The sequence below is a fragment of the Falco biarmicus genome, chromosome 5, assembly GCF_023638135.1.
Source record: "Falco biarmicus isolate bFalBia1 chromosome 5, bFalBia1.pri, whole genome shotgun sequence".
Classification (NCBI taxonomy): Eukaryota; Metazoa; Chordata; class Aves; order Falconiformes; family Falconidae; genus Falco; species Falco biarmicus.
In genome coordinates, this window is record NC_079292.1 from 75,997,040 (window position 1) to 76,020,615 (window position 23,576).

Sequence of the window (23,576 nt, forward strand, 5' to 3'; positions counted from 1 at the left end):
CAGGGCAATCAGTGCCTTTGGTTTTCCCAGTACCACACTTGGGAATGTAGTAAACAATTTTTTAAATGAATCATCATATGCAACTCATTAAATTACTGGCTAGGCAAACAGCAGCTGCCGCCTACAATACATTCTGTGCTTTTTTGCTTCCTGCATATGGCTCCCGCTCCCTCCCCCCCAGCCAGAGCATTCAGGATAAATAAAAATTAATCCAGCTCAGTTTGAGCACATTAGATAATCTGTTGTTGCACCTGAAGGTATTAAGGATAATATGAAAAAATTGCAATGGGTGTTCTCTGACAAGGCGGACTTGTGAAAACCCAGTTCTGAAGCAGGCAGCTGTGTTGTACACAAGCATTTTTTCCTGCCACTCCCTCTCACCTCCAAAATGAGCTATTTTATTGCTCTGTTTTGAAGTTGTCTTCCTGCAGCATTCATGAAAGTATAAAGCCTTGCATACTCAAACAGGAGGCAGCTGTCTGCCTATAGCTACCTGCTAGCAGACAAGTCTAATATCAATAAAAAGAAGTTATAAGCAACAAGCATCTACTGGAACAAACAAAAATATTATTGGAGCTATTGTTTCTAAAGAAAATTGAAACACCAAAGCCTACTAATCAAAGACATGGGAGTGGACAACCTAACCAGATGAATATGGACAAAATTCAAATAAATAGGCAGGGTATATCAATGCATCTCAGCCACTGAGTTGGAACACATTAGGTCAGTGCTTACAATACTTCTCTTCTGTAGGATATTTACTTACCAGAAGTTCAACACTTGCTATTCAGACTATTCACTGGCTAAACCAACCAGAAACCAAAGTCATAGTAAAGCCTACCACAAGTAACCACTGCAAAGTTCAAGTGCAAACTGACAGCACACCGCTGCTAGTTCCGCAGGAAGAGAGATGAAAAGCTCAAAGGCTTAGTGAAAAACGCACATTTTAAGGTGGGGCATATTGATTTCTCAGGAAGGGCTTCCCGTTTTTTTGGAAACGTTTTCAGATAAATGACAGCTCTAGGCAAGGACTAAATGAAAGCTAAAGAGCCTCGCTGGGGTGTGAAGTGTCAGTGGAAAACTCACAAAAGGCAGGCTTTGGGAAGGCCTTTTTTGCACATGTTCCAGGTTGGAATAAAAACAGATATGAGGGGACCAAAGAAAACCTTTAAGTCTCACATTTCTTTTGCTCTTGCAAAGAAAAGCAAAGATAGGTAAGTGTAACTCAGCACCAGTTAAGGAAACAGGAAGATGTCACAGATGAGCGATAGCTGCATGCTGAAGGATTATTTTGGAGGTCTTAACCCAGTCTGCTGCCTAGATACTACAAGTCAGAACGTACATCTCACACTTCAGGGTTAGGAGCAGGAGCACGTTAACCTAGTCCCCTAGAAGATAAAGTTAAAAAATACATTAGGACCTGCTTAAGGAGATCAGATAGAGAAAAAGAATGATTTCTTCGTGAGAGCTCACCGAAAGCTTGAGAGCTGATAAGCTTGCCCAAGAGCAGCAGAACATGGCTCAGCTCAAGAGCAGCAGCGAGGAACAAATCTCATCAGACATGGAGACCCCAGAGCAGAAAGGGTCCCATTCTTCCTTCTGCAACACACAGCACTCAAACAGGCAAACTGTAAAATACTTTCTCTCCTGCCCAAACTCAGTGCCACCAAAGGTCACCACAGTTGGCTGAGCTTCATGACAAGGCCCTGTTAGGAGTATCAGCAGTTCTACCACTACAACCTGCCTTTTAGCCAAGTTCAGTCCTTAGCCTCCAATTAAAAATAAAATTGCCCCCCCTGAAGTTATTACATGGCACAAGCATCAGTAACAGGATTTTGGTCCTCAAGCTGTTTTAAACTAAACATTGCTCTTACCCTGTTTTGATATCCAGTTGCTTGGGACTGTTGCATAGTTTTGGCAATGACAAAGTGCCTCAGACAGAAAAACAAATTAGCCTGAAAGCGAGCCACCAGACAAGTCAGGGCACATTAAAGTCTCTCTGACAGCAGCATCAAAAAGATGTCAGCCTTTCACAGGACCATTTTTGTTTCAGACTGGCACCCCCCAAAGTTTGCATTCTGCTCAGATTTCCCAAAGCCAGGTTTGCAGCCACAAATAGCAATGGTGTTAAGACATCTTCTCAGAAACCTTGATCACAGGTTTTACACAATACCCAGCAGCTGGGTCCCCATAACTGTTTTGAGTGCTTTATAACCTGATTCATTTCTACCAACTAGTTGAGAAGACCCAACAACTAATACCTTTTCTGCTTACTAAGCACTAGCAACATGGACTATTAGATTGGGAGGAATGGTACAGTGTAGATCTTCCAGTAAGGAAAGCCTTGTGCCTAGGATACATAAGTGCAGATGTGACAAAGGAACACTTATCTTGTGGGCCCCTTCTATAATTTCCCATAACCTGTTCTCAAATCAAAATGCAATGCTTAAAACAGGAAAATCTGTCTTCCTCTCCTCCAAAGTACACCTATGGAAAACACAAATTGTTCAGAGCGCATGACTGAAGATAGAAATATCTAGGGAAGCTGGTAGGCAAGCACCTCACACACATAGCGATCCATGAAGCAGTAGTCAGGCTGGATTTGTCTTTACAAAGAAAGGAAGGAGACAAAAGAATAGAGATCTGTTTCTTTGATGAAATCAGTGTCTTTAAGTCCACTTGTGCCACAGCTCGTTTAACTGCTAGGAGAAATTAGCATGGGCGTGAAAGTGAGGGGAAAAAGAAGAGTTTCTCCTGCAGGTTTGAGGCAGGACTGTAAACCCATGCAGACCTAGGAATGCTCTACAAGCAGCTAAGACAAACACCACAATGTGATCATTACAGCATTACTACAGCGAAGACTCCAGACAACTCAGTGAAAGAAGTGTACTGGGGCCACCATGGCAGGAGAATTCTCTACAGCAGCAGAAAGTAGATCACAGTCCAGAAAGCTTCAGCTTACATGAAACTTCAAAACACTTGATTTTACAGGGGAATCACTACCTAGAAGAACATAGTTTAGATTTAGATTTCCTAGGAGCATCAGATAGAATTATTTTAAGCTAGCAGAACTGCAAGGTAGTGCAGTTAACACAGCAAGGCAGTAAATGCTTCCAATGAGAGATTCTGCAATCAGAACAGGGGTCAGTACAGCAGGGTAGGATCCAATTTTCCTTTTGCATCCAACAGCCTTAGGGAGTACACAAAAAAACCCCATTGAAATTTACCCCTTCAACACCCCAGTGGCTCAGTTAATGTATTCTGATTATTGTCATTGCTACTCACTATGGCTTACAGAATATGGAAGAAAATGTCCATACCATCTCAGCAGAATTAAAGACAAAATCTTCAAGTCAGGATCTCATAAAAAAAAAAGTTCAAAGCCCAGTTCTTCCACAGACTTCCTACATGATCATACTAGTTTCCAACCAAGAACTGGATGACAACCAGTGCTTTGTTCTTTAGAACCTAACCTGATCAAGCTATAAAAAAAGCGCTCCCTCTTTGGACCATGCACTTCCTCACTAGCTTCATACAGCACATACCACACTCAGCCTCTGGGTGTCACTGCAACTACAGCAAGCAAGCTAAGCTTCCCCTCTACCTCATCCCTTGAGGGGCTATGAAATTTTTCTAAACGAACTATCCCTACAATACCAAAGGCAGAAGTGAAGTTGTAAAAGCATCACTGAATTCAAAGAAATCCCTTTAGTTCAAACATTCTTTCAAAAGACATCTTTATTATAAAAGATATAGAAAAATTAGAGTTAAACTTATTTCTTCCACAGTGTTAATCACAGCAGTTTTTAAAAAACACAAGGTAAACATGTTTAAGAGCATTTGTATACCAAATAAGTGTTTTCTACTTGCCATCAAGTATGGCAATGACATGCTCAGTATCAGTGTGGTAACAGCAGTCAGCAAGCATCAGTCTGCTAGAGGCCAGGGAAAAAGCTCCTCATTTACTCCCGTGTGCCACATGACTGCACGGTGAAGGCAGACCCAAACTGCAGGATTTTAGCCCTACTCTGCTGTTGAGGCAGATGTTCCAGCTCCAAGCAGTAATGGGATTTATCTCTCTAAACATCAGATTAGTTCAGTCACCTCAGATACCATGTCATTAAGCTTTCACTCCTTAAAGGAAAATGGCCAGAAAATAGCTTTCAGCTAAGTTCCCAGATAAGATTATTTTGGCAGTTTCCTTACTAAGGTTGTTTCTTACGTACTTACTACCAAGAACTTAAGATGGTGGCCAAGAACTTTAGTTTCTCCCACTAGGGTATTCACTCATGGTGGTTCCATTCAGGTAGAACAGCTGTTTGCCTTCAGACAGGAAGGACAATGCACTTTGCTGCCCACACTAAAGGTACAAAGATAGTGAGAAGGCAGAGCCACCATAACCTGTATGAAGATAGAGGACGAGACCTCAACCATCATTTAACACATGACAGATCACCACAAAACATGGAACGAGAAGACCAGGATTGGCCACGGTGGGTAAGGGCAGGTAAAACCAAGGAAAGTCTCAGGACTGCTTGTGCATTTATGAGCCAAAACCACAGTGCTCCAGTTTGCGCTTTCAGAATGGCTGTTTGTTTTGTTTTTAAGGAAGCAATTAAAGCCATGACATGAGATCACAATCCTCCACTGAAAACAAGTGGTCCCTTATCTGTTTTTGCACTACATTCTGCTTTGGGCAGATGTAATCCAAATTGGTAAGGAACACTTTCAGTCAGCAAGGATCCTAGTCAGTATTTTGCTAGCTGGATGATGTTTTCACCCCTTAAAAGGCAAAATTAAAAAATATACTGATTTAAAGAAAAAATAGCGTTTCAACCAATTCCAGGAAAGAACTGCCATTGGCTACAAGAGCTTATTTAGTTGTTTTTATGACAGCACCATCCAAAAAAAAAAAAGAGACCATACCAGAGCAGAAGCAAGACACAGGCTGTTCAGAAAGCAAACAAGGATGCAAACCTCTTGTGTTCTCTTAGAAGTCATCTCTGCAGAGACCAGATGACAAGCTTGCTACAGAACCATCCGAAAGCAAGGGAGGAAGTCTTCTCGTCCCAGATCAGGCCCACTTCCTGAGCCCCAGTGTGCACACTTACAACAGTTAATTCAGTGCAGTTTAAATTCAAGTCACTTAGTTTAGCTTGCAAGATTCAGTAATACTCCTTGGAAACGACTATGTCTGCAGCCATGCATTTTGTACCTCTATTAGAAGGGGATACTTCAGCTCCTTCTAGAACTCCTCCTTCTCTGTATGGTCCTTATCTCTCATCCCTCGCAATTTGACAGACTGCTCACCTTCAGGAGTAAGTCAGGCAATATTTCAGTAGTGTTTTCCACACCATCAGGGAAGAACCAGCAGTGTACAGGTTACTTTTTAAGGGCTGTTTTATCCTTCACACACCTAAACATCAGACTAGATCACCACAAGACAAATACCTGTACTTGGCCATTATTATAAGATTCTGCAGTTGGACATATGCATGTTACAGCAGGCTGAGTGGGCCACTGAAGAAAGAAAGTCACAAAACAGTATGTAGTGTACCAGACAGGTAACTTCTCTTCCAGGCTAGGCAAATATGATCCTCTTACTAAGCAGGACAGATCGGCAGTGGTAAATCCTGCAGTACTAGCTGGTTTGCTGGTGATCACTTATCTTGCCCTTCCCAGATTCTTCCTCTGTTCCCACCAGTTATTTGGCAGGTTACAGAAGCAACGGAGTTCTCTCCCCAGCTGGCTGCTCTTTCTGAAAAAACTCTTTGATATGCAGTAGCTTGTTATGAATTCTCTCTCTTAGGGGAGGAATGTGATGGCTAGGGTCTAAGACATTAGTGCTTCTGCGCTCCCTTTCCCTCTTCCAGGTGAGATAGGGGTGTGGTGGGAAGGGCACTTCACTTCTCTCTCGGCGAAGCTGCACAGTCACTCCACTGAGGGCCAGCATTGCCCACACTGACAGGATAATGAAGTCTGAAAAAAACCAAACAGATTCCTATACCAAAGCAGAACATTCCTTCCTTTCCTAAGCACAAACATTGAACAAGTTTAGCAACAGAGAGGAATGAAGTATTGTCTCTGCATCCACACATGCCTAGAGCAATTCCATGCAGAGGCAAGAACACACATGGAGTTGAGATGAGTCCATTCAGCCACCATATTAGGCCTTTTGACTGCCCACTCTGCAAACTGAACAGCAAGGTGGTAGTCCAAGCCCGAGAAGCATCTTTCACAAGGGCCTTTGTCACATAACACTTGCTGAAGGATTTGCATTTCAGTCTACTCAGTATTTCTTTTGGAGAACTAGAAATTATTACCTGGGTGTTAAATCTCACTGTACTTACTGTGTTCTCCTTCCATCCTTTCCTACCTTCACTCACATTTTACAATGGAACCAAATAAGCAGTGTTTTTTCTTTAAAGTCTTAAGTGCAATACTCACCATTTGTTTGAAAAGGCACATTGGTGTAAGCTCTGCTGAAGTAATCATTGAGGACCCTTCTGAGTAGGTCTAGGGTGATATAAGCAAGACTTGTGTAGACGTAACAAGCAATAGCTAGGACCACTGCGTAAGAGCCTACTATTCCAGAGGCCAGTATGTTCAGCTAAAGGGGGAGAAAACCACCACAGCTTTAGGAGACTGATAAACACTCTTTATTCCCCACCTCCTTAAGACATTATTTTGTATCTGTTCTTCCACAAGAAATCAGCTGCACATGCCTGTTATCTACACATACTGTTACAACAGCAGAAGTTAACTAAATACAAGTGTTAATGGATGCTATGTGCAACACTGCAAAAAGTCACTCCTTTGCTTATGAACCACTTAGCCCAAGTAGGTCTGAACAGGAACTCCCTAGAGCTGATCCAGTGCTGAGCTTCACAAAGCTGTGTTGAATTTTCTGTAAGTATCCCACAGGACTATATGTTGCAACAAGAAGTCTGACACCCCTTCCCTCCCTCCTCCTGTGTCAACAGTGCAGATTACTTACAATTCTTGGACAACCAACAAAAAGCACTGGAATCATCAAGGCTACACAAGAAAAGGTCACCCAGAACACCACATCGTCACGGAAAACCCTGTAGTCTCCTGCAAAGACACCATATTCCACACAATTTACCAGTTAGCAAAACAGTACCTTTTTTGCAAGTGGTTGGAGGTGAGCTCCCCCTCCACCAAGACTCAGTACCTTCAGAAATAACTTGGAGTACAGTGCTGAAGAGCTTAGCTTTTGAGCTCAAATACCATTTAAGATACATTGTAACAGTTATTCAAAATAAGAAAGAAAAAAAAAAATAAAAAGGCTGTCACAGTCGAGTATAGGGCCTGTACTCTGGACAGCAGATCTTATCCATGAAACAAAGATTTGTGATGAAGTATGTGTTACTCATTTGGCAAGAATTAAGAGTACTTCTGCCCAATAAGAAGCCATTTTATTGCCTATATAGGTTTATAATCTATAAACTTGTATCTATGCGAGTTTGAGTACAGTGCACATGCAGCCATCGCCACAACACAAAGCCAGAAGTTTGTTGCCTTAGGCAGAGTAATTAAGTCACTCAAACTTTACTTTGCTCCCCCTGCTTTCTAAGGCTTGTGAATTAAAAACAGAGAGGACAAGCTGACCCCCAGGTGAGTCACTGTTTCACTTTAACAAAGAACAACCAGGGACTGCGTGGATTATCACAAACTTGTGGCTCAAGTTAAACACAAGTGACTAGAGAATGAAAAACTGTCCCACCAAGGGTTCTTCAGTTAAACAGAGTTTTGAGATTTAAAATTACAACAGAGAAAGCAGTATGGCTGACACTCTGATGTTCCAGATTGATTCCAGCTCATCAGCCTTTCTTGCTTTTCAGTGATATGTCTGTTGTTTTCTCAATAAAGTCATTCTGAAGACCCTGATGTTAACCCAGCTGCAAATACAACTTTGACTCTTACACTGCAGTGCTCCCAGAGCCTTGAAGTGTAGCATGGTAAAAGGTAACAGCAAGAGTTCCTCTTAATCCATAATGCCTTTATGCCTGAAGCCTCCAAGTTAGACTGCAGAATTTTGACTGTGACTTTTTCTGGATAGAGAACAAGACAGACAGCAAGTGCATGCCTGGGGCAGAGCTGGCATCAGACTGCTGAGATGGCATGCAGTTTAGGTAGGAAAAGCCTCAGCAAGTTCTCTGCAGAATAAGCAGCTTCCTCTTCCCACCACTGCAGATTCCCTAAGTAGTTTTAATTACAGTGCACCTGAAAGAATGCTTCAGGCACATCTCTATTCTTCCCAACACTTGAAAGGTAAACATCACATTAGGATAAACACCAGATAGCAGCCCTCATCTTAGAGCCTTGAAGTGTCCCTGTAATACAATAGGAACACACCACTCAATAGCCAGCAGAGTATTTCAGTGCATACCTAGTGGAGTAAAGAAGACCGTTGATGAAAAGAGAAATCCCAGCACAAGTCCAATAATAAACATACAGAGTAGGACAGAGCCAAATCTCCACCAGCTTGCAGCCAAGAGAAGTCCTCCGATAATTCCAGCTACTGCTGTCAAAATAAGACGCACTGAAAAACGAAAGGTGAAATATCAACACTCTGAAAACTTCAGTTACTGCAGTAACTTATTCAGCAACTTCACTTACATGCTTGATTGTTACCTAATGAAAACTGTCTGAAAAAAGTCAAAGTCAGTATTTACTTCATGCATTTCACTCAGACTCCAATATGCAACTAAGGACTGACGTATGCTACTGAAAGAGTGGTGTAGGGCTAGAAAGAAAGTCTTGCTACCATCACCTTAGCACCCTAAGGTCCCAGGGCAGTTAAGACTGCAACAGCTAATGCACATGTATCAAGAAGTAACTACACAAGCTAGGACACCGTTGAAAAGAACTAATTCTTGCTAATCTAACAAACAGTGTGCAGACCTGCTTCCATTTTTACAGATGAAATCTACATTTGATGTGAAACTGAGGTCCATCCATTATGAAAGGAGCAGAATGTAAGTTTTCAGAGTTTCTAAAAACCTCTATCTTCCTTGGAGAGATACTCAAATTTGTCCTTCATAGTTGCAGCTGTTAATTCTGCCTCACTATTTGACATTGGAAGCAACAGTTACTCTTGCACATTCAGCTATTATGGTAATCAGAGTTCAGTTCAGGTACCCAGGTATCATCCTCCCATCCTTCTTAAGGCTGGCCAAAAACAACCACAACCAGTATTTTACCTAAGGGATTCGTAACAACTATACTCTAGGAAGAGCCCAGGGCATCCTGCCGTATCTACTCACCATCATAACCAAGGCCAGTTACCCTCGTAATGAATACGAAGAAGAAGAATGCTGTGAATATGAAGCCCATGAAGAATAAGTCTAGAGAAGGAACAGAGATTTAGTATGGTGTCATATCACTTCATACCAAGCCCACTTCAGTACATCTTCAGATATCCTTCATCTTATAATAGGGAAAGAACATATCAGCTCCCTGGCTGAGAAGCACAAAAGGAAAGCCAAACAACACTGTTCTGGAAAGGAGTGTCCTCAGAGACTTCAAACAATCAAAAAATTTACATATTTATATCTATATTACCAAGCATGCTCCCTAGTTCTAGGTTTCTATTCTTTGTATACTGGAAACTTCTTGCTCCATACTTAAAAGCCCAGATCCTGCAAAAGCAAAGCAGTAGATCTAATTGGCATGTAATCACTATCAAGCAAGTGTTAGTAATAATACCATCAGTCTAAATTACAGCAGTTATGCTTATGAAATTCCAACCAGACTTATGAGAAGAAAAAAACCCCAAACCATTCTGTACCTGTTTTCCAGAATCTGTGTCCAAAAAAACAAGTGAAAAGACCTACAACGGCAAGAGCCGTGAAGAACACTTTCGTAGAGAGTTTACCTACAAGGAGAACGAGAGGGTTACTACAGCATTCCACCTAGTACTCCCAACAATGAGACTAGGGTAAGGTCAGGTTGCTGTCAGAGTCTGATAACTTAATAGCTGCCACTCCTTCAAACACACCACATGAGCAGACCTGCAGTGTCTGAACTAACAGTTACCTTGATAGGATCTCCAACAGAATATTGCAGACTGATTAAGAAATCAGGAGCTTATTCAGAATACTGAAGTTTCTGCAACAATTACTTAAGTAGCTGTAGTATGCCGTTTATAATACAGATACAGCTTTACCTGAGAATTTTCTGCTCCGCTTTAAAATAGGGACATCCAATCATATATAAAATTCAGTGCTACAGGATTAGTGACCCAGGCAGCAGCTATAGTCTTTATCACTGATCATAAGAACAAGCAAGTTTTACTTTGTGTACCATATTCTAACCATTCTTCTTGTCCCTCCCATAGTCATAATGGGAGTAGCAACTTTGCTCTTTTTTTGCTCAGATCTATCATTACAACTTTGTACACAGTAGCACGACTTTGTAGTCTTTCCACTATTGCTGACATTATCTTTATGCTCACCTTAAGTAATTTTGTCTTTTCAGATTACCTGTAGGTTACAGATTCCTGTTAGCAGTAGCACAGTCAGAAAAATCAGGTTGGTCCTCAATCTAGTTCATGTTTTATTAGCTTAGTTTCACATGCAGCATCTATAGCCCTACAAATGATTTAAGTTTATGTATCCAGTTCAAATGGAAAAAGCTAGTGTCACTACAGAATTCAAAGTTAGGTATTTGCAAGCCATTTACTAAGTGAAACAATTCATCATTAAGTGAAAGCTTCAGTTGCTAATATTTCTTAGTTTTATTTCATCATTCTAGAATTTATCCTCAGTCAAGAAGTAGACTCCATCATCAAGTAACAAAACACATCCAGTGTAAAACAGAGCACTCCTCCATAAATACAAAAAAAATATTCAAAAGCACCATTCAACATTTTGGACCACAACAAGCTTGAGATCAGTTCACAAGGACACAAGTTCTGACTTACTGAGAGAAGAGCAGTTATCCACTAGGTCAGTAAAGCTGCAGGCGTATGTATGCACAGGTATGTATGCAGCAGAAGTATTCCAAAGAGGATCCCATACTATGACATTGTAGATCACACCTTGTCCAGGAAGTGAGGAAAAGTAGACATTGGTCTTGTCATCAGCTGTCAGCGTAAGCATCTGGAACAGAAAATAGTATTTTTAATTGAAACTGTTTGCCACTGTTACTGATGGCTTGCTGATGTGTCCGTCCAGCTGAGACAATACTCAGCAGCTCAAGGAAGATTATCAGGAAGAACTCCAGGTAAGAGCTCTCCTATTTTGAACCCTCTTAGTATTACCAATTGAAGCATTAAAGGCTCACAGGAGGGACTGCACGTCCTCCAACATTACTATGTTTTCTGACAGGGGAGAAGATTCTCCCACTCATGTTTTGGTCCTTCTCATTTGAGGACACAGTTAATGTTCCCTGCCTGCCTACTAATCCACATCTGGCCTGTGAAGCAGGCAAGGCTGCCATTCTACTCCCCAGCATGGCCAGACAGGTTATGGCCACCGAGATTCTCCCTCTGCTCCTTCCAATCTCTTTGCTGGGGGCTACATAAATATGCAGCAAGTGTTTGCTCTTGCATATCACATCTCTTTATGCCACTCTAAACAACACCCATTTCAAGTCCAAGTCTGCTGTATCCTCCCCTCCGCTCTCTTCCTTGCTCTCTTCCCTGCTCAACCCTCAGCATCTGAGGATGCCAGACTCCGGCATCTCTCAGGCACTGTAGGAGACTATCCATCTTTATCAGAAGCGGCTCTGCCTCTGGATTTATAGGCACTCTGTGGCAGTATAGCTAGAAGCAAGTGATGTCTTCAACATCACTGAAGGAGCACTATGACTAACACAGTATTCAGCAAGCAGAAGGATACTGCAACAAGAGCTTGTTTCATAGAGAAAAGGGTGCAAGACCCATCACTAATATCTACTTCAGAGTCCACTGCAAGAAATCCCAATTCTGCCACATTTCAGGCTGTGCTAACTAGCCACCTTTATTCCTAGAGAGAATGGTTGCCATTTTATACGCATCACTCACTGTATACTTCCTAGCCAGAAACCCCAAATACAAGCAAGAAGCCTGAAGCATTAGCAGCTTGCTTATGTCACCACACAAGGAAAGTAAGCACAGGGGAGAAGAAAACATAAGATAATGCCACTGCCACATGCCTGTTACACCAGCGTTTCAGACTTACTTTAATGCCATTGCCTTTGATACTTTGCACCTCAGACATCTTCCTTATGTGGCTCATGAGTACCATTTCAGAAAGATCATTCTCTGGTAAGAAGTACTGGTAGACATCATACTGCAATCTCCATCTGGAGTTCTGACCAGTTCCCGAATCACAGGATGGTGGGTTTGCTCCTCTACAATTAAGAAGACATCAGCTACTTCCCCAGCACAAGACCCCAGATCTTAACATTAGTTTCCCCAAGCTACCTGTCCAATTTGGTAGTATTTTGCTTCTACTCTTTAGAAGTTAACACCAGCAACTAATTCAAAACTAGACTGTCAATGTTTGCAAGTACAGACTACAGCAGTATTATGTAGAACCACCCTGATGCAGGTAGTGTTTGGGCTGGTACCTACCTTTATGTTTACAAAGGCTTCCTATGAGTTGTCATAATGAACCAGCATAAGAATTCCAAGAGGTCACAACCAACAAAGATCACATAATCACTGCTTGTTTTTCCATGTACGCTCTGAATATAGCCTTCCCCATTCCCTGCCTATCACTTGCGACATCAGGCACCATTCAGGAAATAATGCCTTACAATTTGAAGTCTCAATGTTAAACAAAACTATAATCATTATCATGGTTCAGTACCAGTAAAAGGAATTAAACTGGCTATAATACACAATTGCTTCTCAAACAGATTAAGTCATTGTGAGGAATGGGGAGACCCAGTATTTGCTGACTGCTTGCACATCTGAAGTTGCATAATCTCTCTCACAAGATTCAACTCTCAGCTTTTCTCTCTCATGTATCACCTCTCCCTCTCCTTATTTACTTCTCCATTTGTTGCAGTGAGCAAGATTTCTGCCAGCAGCTGGATGGTCAGCCTTTTCAGCAGAATCTTGGTTTATGATCTTGGCCGAATAAGAAGACAAAGAAGGTCTTGCTCAGCATACTGAAGGCCTTCACCCACCTGGTATATCCCAGGTTTGCAGGTGCAAATTTGATGTGTATATCAGCCAATGTGTAATCTAGGTAAATATTTGGATCCACTTCCAAGTCAAATTCCAGATTGCAGCCTCCAGGAATAGGATCTAGAACACAGAAGAGATGACCGTAATAGTTTTTACTTCCCCCTTGCACAGCATCAAAAAAGTTCTAAGACCTCAGCAGCGCAAGTACTTGCAAGCATAGTCTGCTTACTGAGCACACAAAACTGTCAGGTTCTAGTCAACCTAGATTGCAGCCAACACAAGCTGTTTCAGTGCAGTCTAAAACAGGTCCCGATACATACACACAGCGGTTTTCTACTCTAAGGCTGAAGTCACCACAAGACCACATAGTACATTCCACATACAACTCAATTCAGTGGTGACACTAAATTTTTTCAGCCCATTTCCAAATAATTTCTGGCATCTCCATCTTATGTTTGACCATGTAAGAAAATCAGCTCTGAAAGGTCAGTACTTCATTTCATAGTTAACTTGTAATAAGCAGAGTTGGTATCCTTAACATGTAATAGGAACATACCTTTCTCCATATAGGGAATAGAGATAGCTGTGCTGAGCACCTGGCTAGCATCCAGTGACCGAAGGTACCACGTGCATACAGTCTGTTGAGGCCGAAGGATGGAAACCAGTCCTTTGTCTACTCCGATTCCTGAGCTGTTCACAGATGGATTCTGGATAGAAACAAATTATATAAACAAGCAGTTCTTGAGAAGATTTCTACTACAGCTTCATGTATTGCACAGTAATCACATTCCTGCCACAAACCTGTAGGACACACATTTCAGTGTCAGTTGCCACTGATGAGTCATTCAGCCCTTCACTAGCTGGTAAGAAGAAGATGGAAAAAAGGAGCTGGAAAAAAAAGGGAGTTGCCTCTGACACCACACACTGCCTAGGTCAGGCTCAAAACCACAAGTGATAAGTTTGAGACTACTAAAGAGTTAATAATTGCATGCAAGTTGCAGAGAAATCTAGCTAGTTGAAGGCTACTGCTGCACAGCAATAGATTGACTAGTAAATGTGTAAGACTATTGGAATATCCCTCACAAAAAATTATGAGAAGCATAAAGAGCATTGTGGGAACCAAAGTGCAGAAGCACGTCACTATCTCCACCAGAATGGAGATGACTGTATGATAGCTGGCTTAACATGTTAGACAAGTGCTTGGGGCCAGGTCAGATACTGACCCAATTCCCCACACCACCACGCCTTTCAGAACCAGGGATCTTGAGAAAAGATCAGGCAGCAATGGCAGTATCACACTTACACAGGTGGCACAGCCAACTGACCTGCAGTCAAATTTATTTTGAGCACGGGAAGTATGCTTTGTACAAGGCGAAGTGTTGCCTCAGGTAACTGTAAAAGCAGCACTTTGGACCTGGCAGACTTTAGGGTCTGGCTCAGCTTCATATTTCTAGAGGCAGGCCAGCCCCAAAAAGCAGTATAGCCATATTTATGCATCGCTGTCCTTGGCCTGGTAAGGCCCATAAATACAAAGAGGGTCTGAATTGACAGCAAAAGATTCTACCAGTGGTAATCAAAGACTGAATAGGTGTAACATTAATGTCTTAGGCCTGTAATCCTAGCTATTCCACCAGTACAAAGATGACAGAGCTGGCTGACTTGTGTTACAGATTATTCATCTCGTAAGCTTCCCAGGATACTTCTTGGCACTCCGTATATTCTCATTTGGAAAATACTGATGGGGAGAGGGAAACTGGATAGCAGATCCTCATCTACTACCTTTGGCTTAGTCTAAATTCTGCTCAAATACCATTTATGAGCCCCACACATAAAAAAAAATACATCAGTATTTTATTGTATCCCAGTAAAGATGGGACAAATTAAAGCTAGCATATAGCCAATAGGAACACTTATACTGTCAGCTAGAAGTAGCAACCTTCACAGGAGCACTACGCTCCATGTGCCATGAAAGGAGAATTAGATTCATAACAAGGAGCTGGGGTAACAAGACATGTTTGTAGGGGTTAGATCCACACCACATGAACAGCAGACAACTAAACATCCCAAAGTAATCGTTTAGTGTACAAGGGATACAGCAAATACTTAGCATGAATCTGTTCAATTTGACAAGCTGATAGATAGTAGTCAGCAGTCACATGTCAAAAGCACCACTTCCACCAGAAACAAAGAGCCTTGAAACATTTTCAAGCCAGCTCTGATATTCCTTTAGCATTCAGTCCTCCAAAATAGCAGCTATGACATAAGTACAAGAAAGGATTTCTGAAGCTAAAATAATACTGCCCAAAGAGTCATGCAGGTAAGATATTATTTATATAGCTTCAGTTCTATATTCCTACATGTAGCAGAGCCAACTCCCATGTTAAAAGACAAGTAGCATTTAAGAACAGAAAAGTGACACTTTTACTGTACCTTATCAAAGGATATCACCACATTGCTTTGCTGAGCATGTACTTGAAAAATAACAACAGTTACATTGCTTGCAATGTTCCTGATTACAGCTTCCACTGGATTGGTTCGGTTCAGTAGCACGTTTCTGAATTTTCCCAGGGAAAGCTCAAGAAGACCTGTATTACAGAAAAAAAACCCAACACTTTTTTTTGTCCAGAGGGAAGCAATTGTCAAGGGGAGCCTGGAAGCTTCCAGTAGCCCAATATTAGCTGGGAACAGAGCAAGATGTTTTATGCTACTCTCATCCTGTAATTAAGGTGTATTAATGTTTCAGAGATTACTATACACAGAACCATACCTACAAGAACAGACACAGCCTGAGAACCCACCATGTAGCCTGGCACCCACCTAAGCACAGGGAGCAGGACTTCCTCCCAGGAGCTCAGTATTTCATACAGCAGAGCTCATCAGCAACAGACACTAGCTGTGGCTGACCAGCTAATGCAATCAACAGCAAGTAACATTCAGTAAACTGAGGACACAGAGGACGACTTGCTTTTCAGCAAATCCAGACAAGTATGCTTGTATTAGCCAGCTAACTTGCACAATACCTGTTAGTCTTCCTGGGTGAATTTCCATGGACCATGGGAGTTGGAGTCAACTTCTGTACAGTCAGATCTGTAGTTTACATATGTATACTTACCTACTTTCAGCTGCATCACGTGTCTTTTGCTCCCACACTATTCTTTATTAGAACTGCTGGACCCCAGTTTCCATATCTAGAAATCTGACTAATATTCCAAGACATGACCAAGACCATTTCTTCTTATGACAAGCATAACCTCGTGATCCACTGCCATTTTAATTTAGAGAGAGCCACATGACCTAGGATACAAGATTCTTTGAAAATCAGCTTTGGCTTGTCATTCAAGTCCTGCAAGAAATCCTGGTTTATCCCTGTGCTGGGCTCTTGAGGGACAGGGGATGTCAAGAGAGGAAAGAGAAGCAGCTGTACAGAAGCCACAAGATCCTTTTGTTGGTGGTTAGCAGGCAGACAGATGCTTGCAGAGCATACACAAAAACAACCCCTAAAAGTTATCAAGCCTAAACATATACAGAGTATTTCCTCAATAAAGTTGCCTCTTCTCAAGTAAAGGGTTGATATTGTCAAGTACTCCAACAGAAGCACAGAGTAATCAACAGCACCATCCCATATACACTGTTGCCAATGACTCAGGTGGTCTCCCACACAAAAAAAAAAAAGGGATACAGCCTTCTCATCCAAAACCATACCCAGTACTCTAAATCCTTTCCTGTTATTTTTCCACCCTCCCTTGCCAAGAATTAGCATCTTTGGCCAGCTTCTTTGCCTCTTGACAATATGTAAACAGAGGCAAGCTCCTACCCTCGTGCTTTTTCCACTCACCTCACAACAGAGGAAAAGTCTTAACTCATCTCACCTTGCTAACTTCAACCCTTACATGCTTACCTCCAAAATTCAATTAATACCAGTACTGCATCACGAATAAACCCCAGCTGAAATATGGGGATCACAAACCATCTACGAAGAACACAAAGATTCTCCATTTTTCTGTCCCATCGTCTGCAGTTTGTGTTACAGAAGAAGTTTCTACTCAGTTTTCAAACAGTAATGAATGTAAAGTTAGAGCTAAAAAACAGCTTTGTGTATTCTTCAGTTTCTGATAGTCCCCTGAACAGCATTCAGCTATCCTCCTCTCCACAAGACCTCTTTGCTCCTTAGCTCTTAAGTTCTACCAGAAGTGCAACTAGCAGTATGAATACTAAAGAAAAGTATTCAAAAGGCACAAACTGTATATCTATGCACTCAGAAATTTGGAGTGAAAGCTTAGAATGCAGGAAAAAAATATTTTTCTGATCTTTAAGAACTTCAGCAGAGTTTCCTGAACCACAAGATCTTCACACTTAGATGTTCTTTTAAGGAGAAAGCTGAAACTATTACATCCTCTGTGCCCTACATCAAGGGGAAAAAAAACCTACACTGCTCAATCTTGTTTCTCACCTCCACTCTGCACCTCTACCCAGAGGTCTCTGCATAAATAAGAACCTATTTGTCAGCAAGACATGCAGCCACCACTTCAATACAATCATGTGACTCTAAATGTCAGAGGCACTCTCTCAAGTCTAATTAGTGTGGTAAATTAAGGCATAGTGTTCTACATTGCTTTACTGTTTGCATAATGGCTCCTAAAACAGTTCATGTGACACACATTTTAAACCAGAGTCTGGACAGAAGAGCATAGATTCTGGCTGAATAACAAGATTGGCTACATCCATCAGACAAGTATTTTTCAGCTTCTTGTTCACAGGCTCCTTGAACCACGCTAGATTCTAGCCAGGCCTGAAAGATGACTAAAAGGACAATTCACAAGCACTGCAGACCAGCAGGACCTTCTAAGTTTTCTGGAAGAGCAATTGCTATGTGGCCAGACTACAGCACCTTTTCAGCCTTCTCTTTTTCTGTCATTTGAAAGAGTCATTGTTTGTGCTCCAAGCAAATTAACCAGCTCATCAGGCCTATTGCTATTGCAAGTTCTCAGACAGGCACTAGACTACCTGAGCTACAAGTTCAGCGTTGTCAAAGATGAAGGACAGATACCAAAACCTCCATGAACATGTAGTACTGGCCACAGCATGCAGGCTTCTTCTTTGGGCAAGCTTGATCTCACTGAAGGTAGCATACAACTGCAGGACTGCAGGTTCAGCAGCACATGCAGCAAAGATACCACAGAAGTGAGGTAGTTGAGCTGGTAAGTCAGCAACAGAGCCAGGAACAAAATCCAGGCATCCCAGCTTGTTTTGTTTCACTTGCTTTAGACAGTGAAGGTCTGGAAACACTCTGGGATAGTCTGGTATCTTACCTCTTCTTTCCTTGCAGGGATAAGTATGATGGTCCCTGCATGCCAGGATAGTTTTGCGTTAGATACAAGGGCAGAACTCTCACTGTTATAGATATTATCAACTGAAAACCTACTTAAAGGAAGTCAGCATTGCTGAAACTGAACAAGAGCAGAACAAAGATGGGAGTGTTGAGCACATGTTACTCTGTATACTAGTACCAATACTCAAACAGGAGCACAGACAGTCCAGCATATTAAAAACTGATGAACAGAGCTGGACAAGAGTCCACTCGGTCACTCACATTGTAACTTTTCTCCTACATGAACAGCAAAACCAGTAAAGACAGCAAAGGAACCAAACCTCTCTGAGCTGTTCTGAGATCTAAAGTCATCGTTCCTAACTCTAAGCAACAAGATAATGAACACTACAGAGGCTCAGCACTTATTATCCCCTCACTGTGACACTGAGTTTCACCAACATGCAACACCCAGCTTGAACCATTTCCATTCTCTGATTCAGTGCTGAGCTCACAGTTCATTTGATGTTTTAAGTAAACCACACTTCGGCTCCAACAGTTAAATGTCATTTCCCTATCACCAACAAACAGTTAACCATATAAAGTTCTTAGTTACACCCAGCAGACCAATTTCCATTAAGAGACACAAGTGAAGAAATGCCATTGCTGCCCACACAGGATCAGTCTTTATCTACAGATACATGCTCAAACATCATGGTTACCTCAGACCAAGAAGGTCTCCACAATCAGAGAAAACACATTTCTACTTCGTGCCAACCAGCTTACGGTGGATATGCAGAATAATCTTATGTAAGCTTTAAGAGGTAAGAACAACTTTCCAGCGTATAGAGTACATCAACAAGTAGTCACATGAAGACATTTAATGGGAGACCGAATGCAAGCTCAGACTAAAAACTAGTTTGCATAGGGAAAACATGAATACAGTTACTAAACAGAATAAAGCCAGCAGCCTTATTATATCAGACCTGTACAGAGCTCTGCTACAAGGCCTCTGTCTTCCCACACTAGTAAAACCTCAAATAAAGACACCACACACACCCAAAAGAAGCAAGAAGATTTACAAAAGATTTTATGTTTTAATTGCATGTGTATTGAGACTCATGCTTAGAGCACAGTTTCATGCTTAAAGCCAATATTGCCGCATGGCTTGTCACCAGCTGCACCACTCCCATCCCAGAAGACTATTCTGTTCACAAAGTTAGCGGTCATAGAGCCTTCTACTGTCTGAAAAGTGACGGGAGAAGTACCTGTCTCACCCACTTACAGTTTTACTAATCCACTTTGATTATCAGCCAGAACACGCAAGACCTGGCCTCAGCCACATTGCTGGCACTGTTGATTAAAGTGTCACTTGCACACGTAGGTAGTAACACTTCAAGATGCACGTAACCAGCTACCCAATACATTCAGACATCTGAATAGCTTTGTCTGAACCTCTATTTTAGAATGTTGTCTCTGCATAAACTAAATGGCTAGCGCAAAGTAAACTGACCCATAAAGCTCCCTTTATGAGAGGGGCACTAGTCAATCCTGATTACACTATAAATTTGCTTTAGTTTTTCCAACACTAAACAACCTGGTTTGGATGTAGTAAAACAAGGCCAGTTGCACTCCTACTTAATGAAGGTGGAGCTCCTTGGAAGATAAAAACCATGATACATAAACCACTTCTGCACAAATCCTAACCTTGAAGAGCTACAGCCCATCAGCAACCCAGAGAGATAATACAGGCCATCACGCTCAGTTTTTACTTATCAGCACTTTTAAAATTAAGCAGAATCTTCTAGTATTAGGAGATAGCAGAGCCCAGCCTTGCAAACCTGTGTGCCCACAACTGACTAACAAGACAATTTCAAATAAGTGAACCATTAAGCAAGTGTCCTTGCTTGAAGGGCCTAATGATCAGCTAGACACTGGTACACAAGTTACACAGCTTATTAGCTTTTCATGAGAAAAATACTTTCCCCCTCCACCCTCAATTATGCAAGGAAATACAGCAACAGGCCCCTTCAAGGCAAAGCAGTTAGCTTAGTCCCATATTTATTCTACCTTTTTACATACTTTAAAAAAATAACACATGACCCATTTTCAATCAAGTCCAGGAGACAAACTGCCTGTCAGCACATTTTAATGCAAGCATTAAGATCTAAGAACACTGAGCACTCATTCTCAGACCTGCTAACCACCATCAGTTACCAAGTCTAAGCTTCTTGGGCATGAGACTTGGGGGCATGGTGGGGAAACAACTCTTCCACACTTGAGGCCGATTCCAAACACTGTTCCGCAGTTTTGCAGAGTATCCCAAGAGTACCTTTTTCCTTCTGGAGAATTAAGCTTCATTAGAAGCAGGTCTAAAAATAAAGAAAAAACTAAGATAAGGCTTACATCAGCCCTAACATAAGATACTACTTGCTTATCTCTGAAAGGAAACTGATTATTTTTTTCCTTTTTTCGAACAGAGAAGAACTTAACCAGAAAAAAAAAGCAAGCAGATTAACAGTTGAATCTTCACAAGCCGTAGTCATTATAGTACACTTACCTCTGAACACCTATTTTAGTCACATGCAGGAGCACAGGGGAATTACAAAAAAAGCCCATGCAAAAAAAAAAGTCAGATTACATCAGCACAGCCAACAAGTAATTTTAGGAACCAAGCTCCAAATTCTAAGAGGTTTTGCTCTTTTCCTTAGTTTTATAGGGACAGTGGTTTTCAACCCACAATTCACAGGGTGCTGGTAATTCATGGCCACCTGTATATGGTCATACACCAAACTCCACTATTAACATTGTTACTTTTCTCATATAAGCTCATAGGTAGTGAATGTCACCTTGTTTTCTTAGGAGGAACACAACCCTACACCAGACTCACCAGCCTATAGTATATCCCTGAAACAGCACAGTTAAAATTAGTGCGGTATATCCGTGTAAGAGTTAAAACGATGGCGTTCGTAGCAATTAAGCTGCATAAAGAAATGGGGGGGAAGGGCGGGGGGCAGGATGAGCTCTCCCTGCCCACATCAAAGATTAAGATAACCACGACTATACAAAACTCTTCTCCAGCTCCACAGGCAGCCTGCACCTTTGCTTTGATCTTCACTCTTGCTCACCCCTCCAGACCAGCAGGTCCCACCGCCGCCGCCTGGGACACCCCCCCAAAAGGCTCTGCGGGCCCCTCCACGAAACAAGCCCCTTCCCTTCCATCCTACCTGACATCGACCCGGCCAAAAAGCGTCTCTTCCCCTATCCAAGCGAGACCCACCAGCCCTCCCAGCCGCCTAATGGCGGCCACGGCCCACAGCCCCACCCTCCCCCCACTCCCCGCGCCGCACTCACCTGAGGCACCGCCATAGCGCAGGACCCCCAGGAACCCCAAGAGCATCACGACGTGAGGAAGGACCCGCATGGCGCTGCGGAGGGAAGGGGAGATGTGGCTGGGAACGGGCTAGGGCCATGGGGAGGTGCTTGAGAGCCAGGCGGGTCCTGTGACGCGGCGCAAGGCGGGCGCTGCGCCACCTCACAGGACCCGCCCAGCAGAGGCTGTTCCCGCCACCGGCTGTTCCCGGCACCCACCTGCCTGAGGAGACTGAGGTAACGGCCCCAGCTGCTGCCCCCAACGGCTTTTATCCTCCCAAGCCTCGTCCGCCGCCCGTGTGGCAGTTACAGGGGTGGATAAAGGGCTTGGGAAGGTCTCCAGGTCCGGCCGGGGGAAGGTTGACATTTTTACATTTTTTTAAAATTATTTATTTTTAACACAGCAGCCATTTGGTTTTACCTTATAAAGAGCAGTAAGAAACGTTGCCTCAGAGGCTCCCTGGAGCATGTCTGAGATGCCTCTGGCTGCAAAGGTGATTCACAGGCACAGGATGGGAGAAAACAGAAGTAAAATTAAAAGTCTCTTTTTAGGGGGGTGTATTTTTTTGTTATTATTTGGACCCTTTTTATGAATTTACATTGTAACAACTCTAGAAAGCCTTGTATGATCACCCCTATTGTGTTTATTTTTCCCCATCTTGCTTTGATGTGGTTTCCACTTAAAATGCAACAGTCTGGCATAAGAACACAGAGGTGAGTGCTGGGTCCCTGTTTATAGCTATTTTAGATATATGGGTGTACTTTCTTCTCCTTGCCTTTGCCTGCTGTGCATAGGAAGGCAGCTTTTCTCCATCAGGCTATCTAGTTTGCTGAGGTTATTTTTGTTCTACTCAGCGAGGTTCCTGTAAGTCAAAATCCATGAGATATTAAACGTCTGTTTAGTGTTGCCACCATGGCAGACAACCTCTCTGAGACCTCAGTCACTCTTTATTCACAGCTCAGCATTCAAACTGCTCAATCCTTGCCTCCGAGAGGCTTGTCTTGCGCCGTAAGCCTCACTTGTTCCAGCCTCAGTCCAGCAGCTATCCCACTAGTGGAAATCCAAGAAAGAACCCGTTGACTTCAATAATAATTGTAAACCCCTTAAAAGCGTGTGGTCACTTTTGGTCTACAGCACAGTAATTTGTGACTTGGCTTTTTAACGGAGGTGTACAAAGGCAGCCCGCAACCCCAACCGTGTCATCAGAAATACACTTCTGTCGGATGAGTTTGTATCGTGGCAAAGAGGGTAGCTGTAAGCGGCAAGACGAGTCTTGCAGCATATGCATTGCTGCTGGGTGGCTGCACCCACAGCATCGCTGACGACTTCAGCCAGAAGAAACCCCTGGAGGTCTCCAGCCCAGCTGTTCCCTGTTAGGGGTTAGAGGGATTTTTTTTACCTGCTGCAGTCGTGAGCACGAACTGGCGTTCCTGAGAGAAATAAATGGTCGCGATACGCCAGTTCCTCCAGCAGGACGGCACCCGTTGCAGCGCCCTTTCCTCCGCCGCCGCAGCGCTCCCCGCCGGGCGCTTCCCACGGCGCCGGGCGCGCCCGGCCCGCCTCTGCCACGGCACGGTGTTACTCGGCGCCAGGGCCCGCCTGGCCCCAGCGGAGCCGTTCAGCAGCTGCCAGCCGCTGGCGAGAAAGCGAGAGGCGTCAGAAATCGGCTGCTGTGGCTCTGACACAGCGCGGCGCTGCCCCCGCCTGGACCGGGCCTCCTCCCGGCCTGCAGGGGGCGCACCAGGACCGCCTAG

At 42.9% G+C, this 23,576-nt stretch overlaps 1 protein-coding gene across 2 annotated transcripts; it reads right to left on the reverse strand.

The window, feature by feature from the left end:
- Positions 1 to 3,720: 3,720 nt before the first annotated feature.
- On the reverse strand, positions 3,721 to 23,368 carry TM7SF3 (transmembrane 7 superfamily member 3). Of its 2 annotated transcripts, XM_056339504.1 has the most exons (13): positions 23,222 to 23,368; positions 21,804 to 21,877; positions 15,575 to 15,729; positions 13,701 to 13,851; positions 13,144 to 13,264; positions 12,189 to 12,360; positions 10,949 to 11,126; positions 9,815 to 9,901; positions 9,291 to 9,371; positions 8,414 to 8,566; positions 6,998 to 7,095; positions 6,448 to 6,610; positions 3,721 to 5,979 (listed from the first exon to the last, which is right to left on the reverse strand). In XM_056339504.1, exons 2-13 carry the CDS (start codon positions 21,871 to 21,873, stop codon positions 5,717 to 5,719), a joined length of 1,692 nt encoding a protein of 563 aa, XP_056195479.1. In that variant the 5' UTR covers positions 21,874 to 21,877; positions 23,222 to 23,368; the 3' UTR covers positions 3,721 to 5,716. The 2 variants fall into 2 exon arrangements, with proteins under 2 accessions (XP_056195479.1, XP_056195480.1); XM_056339505.1 differs by lacking the exons at positions 9,291 to 9,371; positions 23,222 to 23,368 and having other exon boundaries at positions 21,804 to 21,964.
- Positions 23,369 to 23,576: the final 208 nt, after the last annotated feature.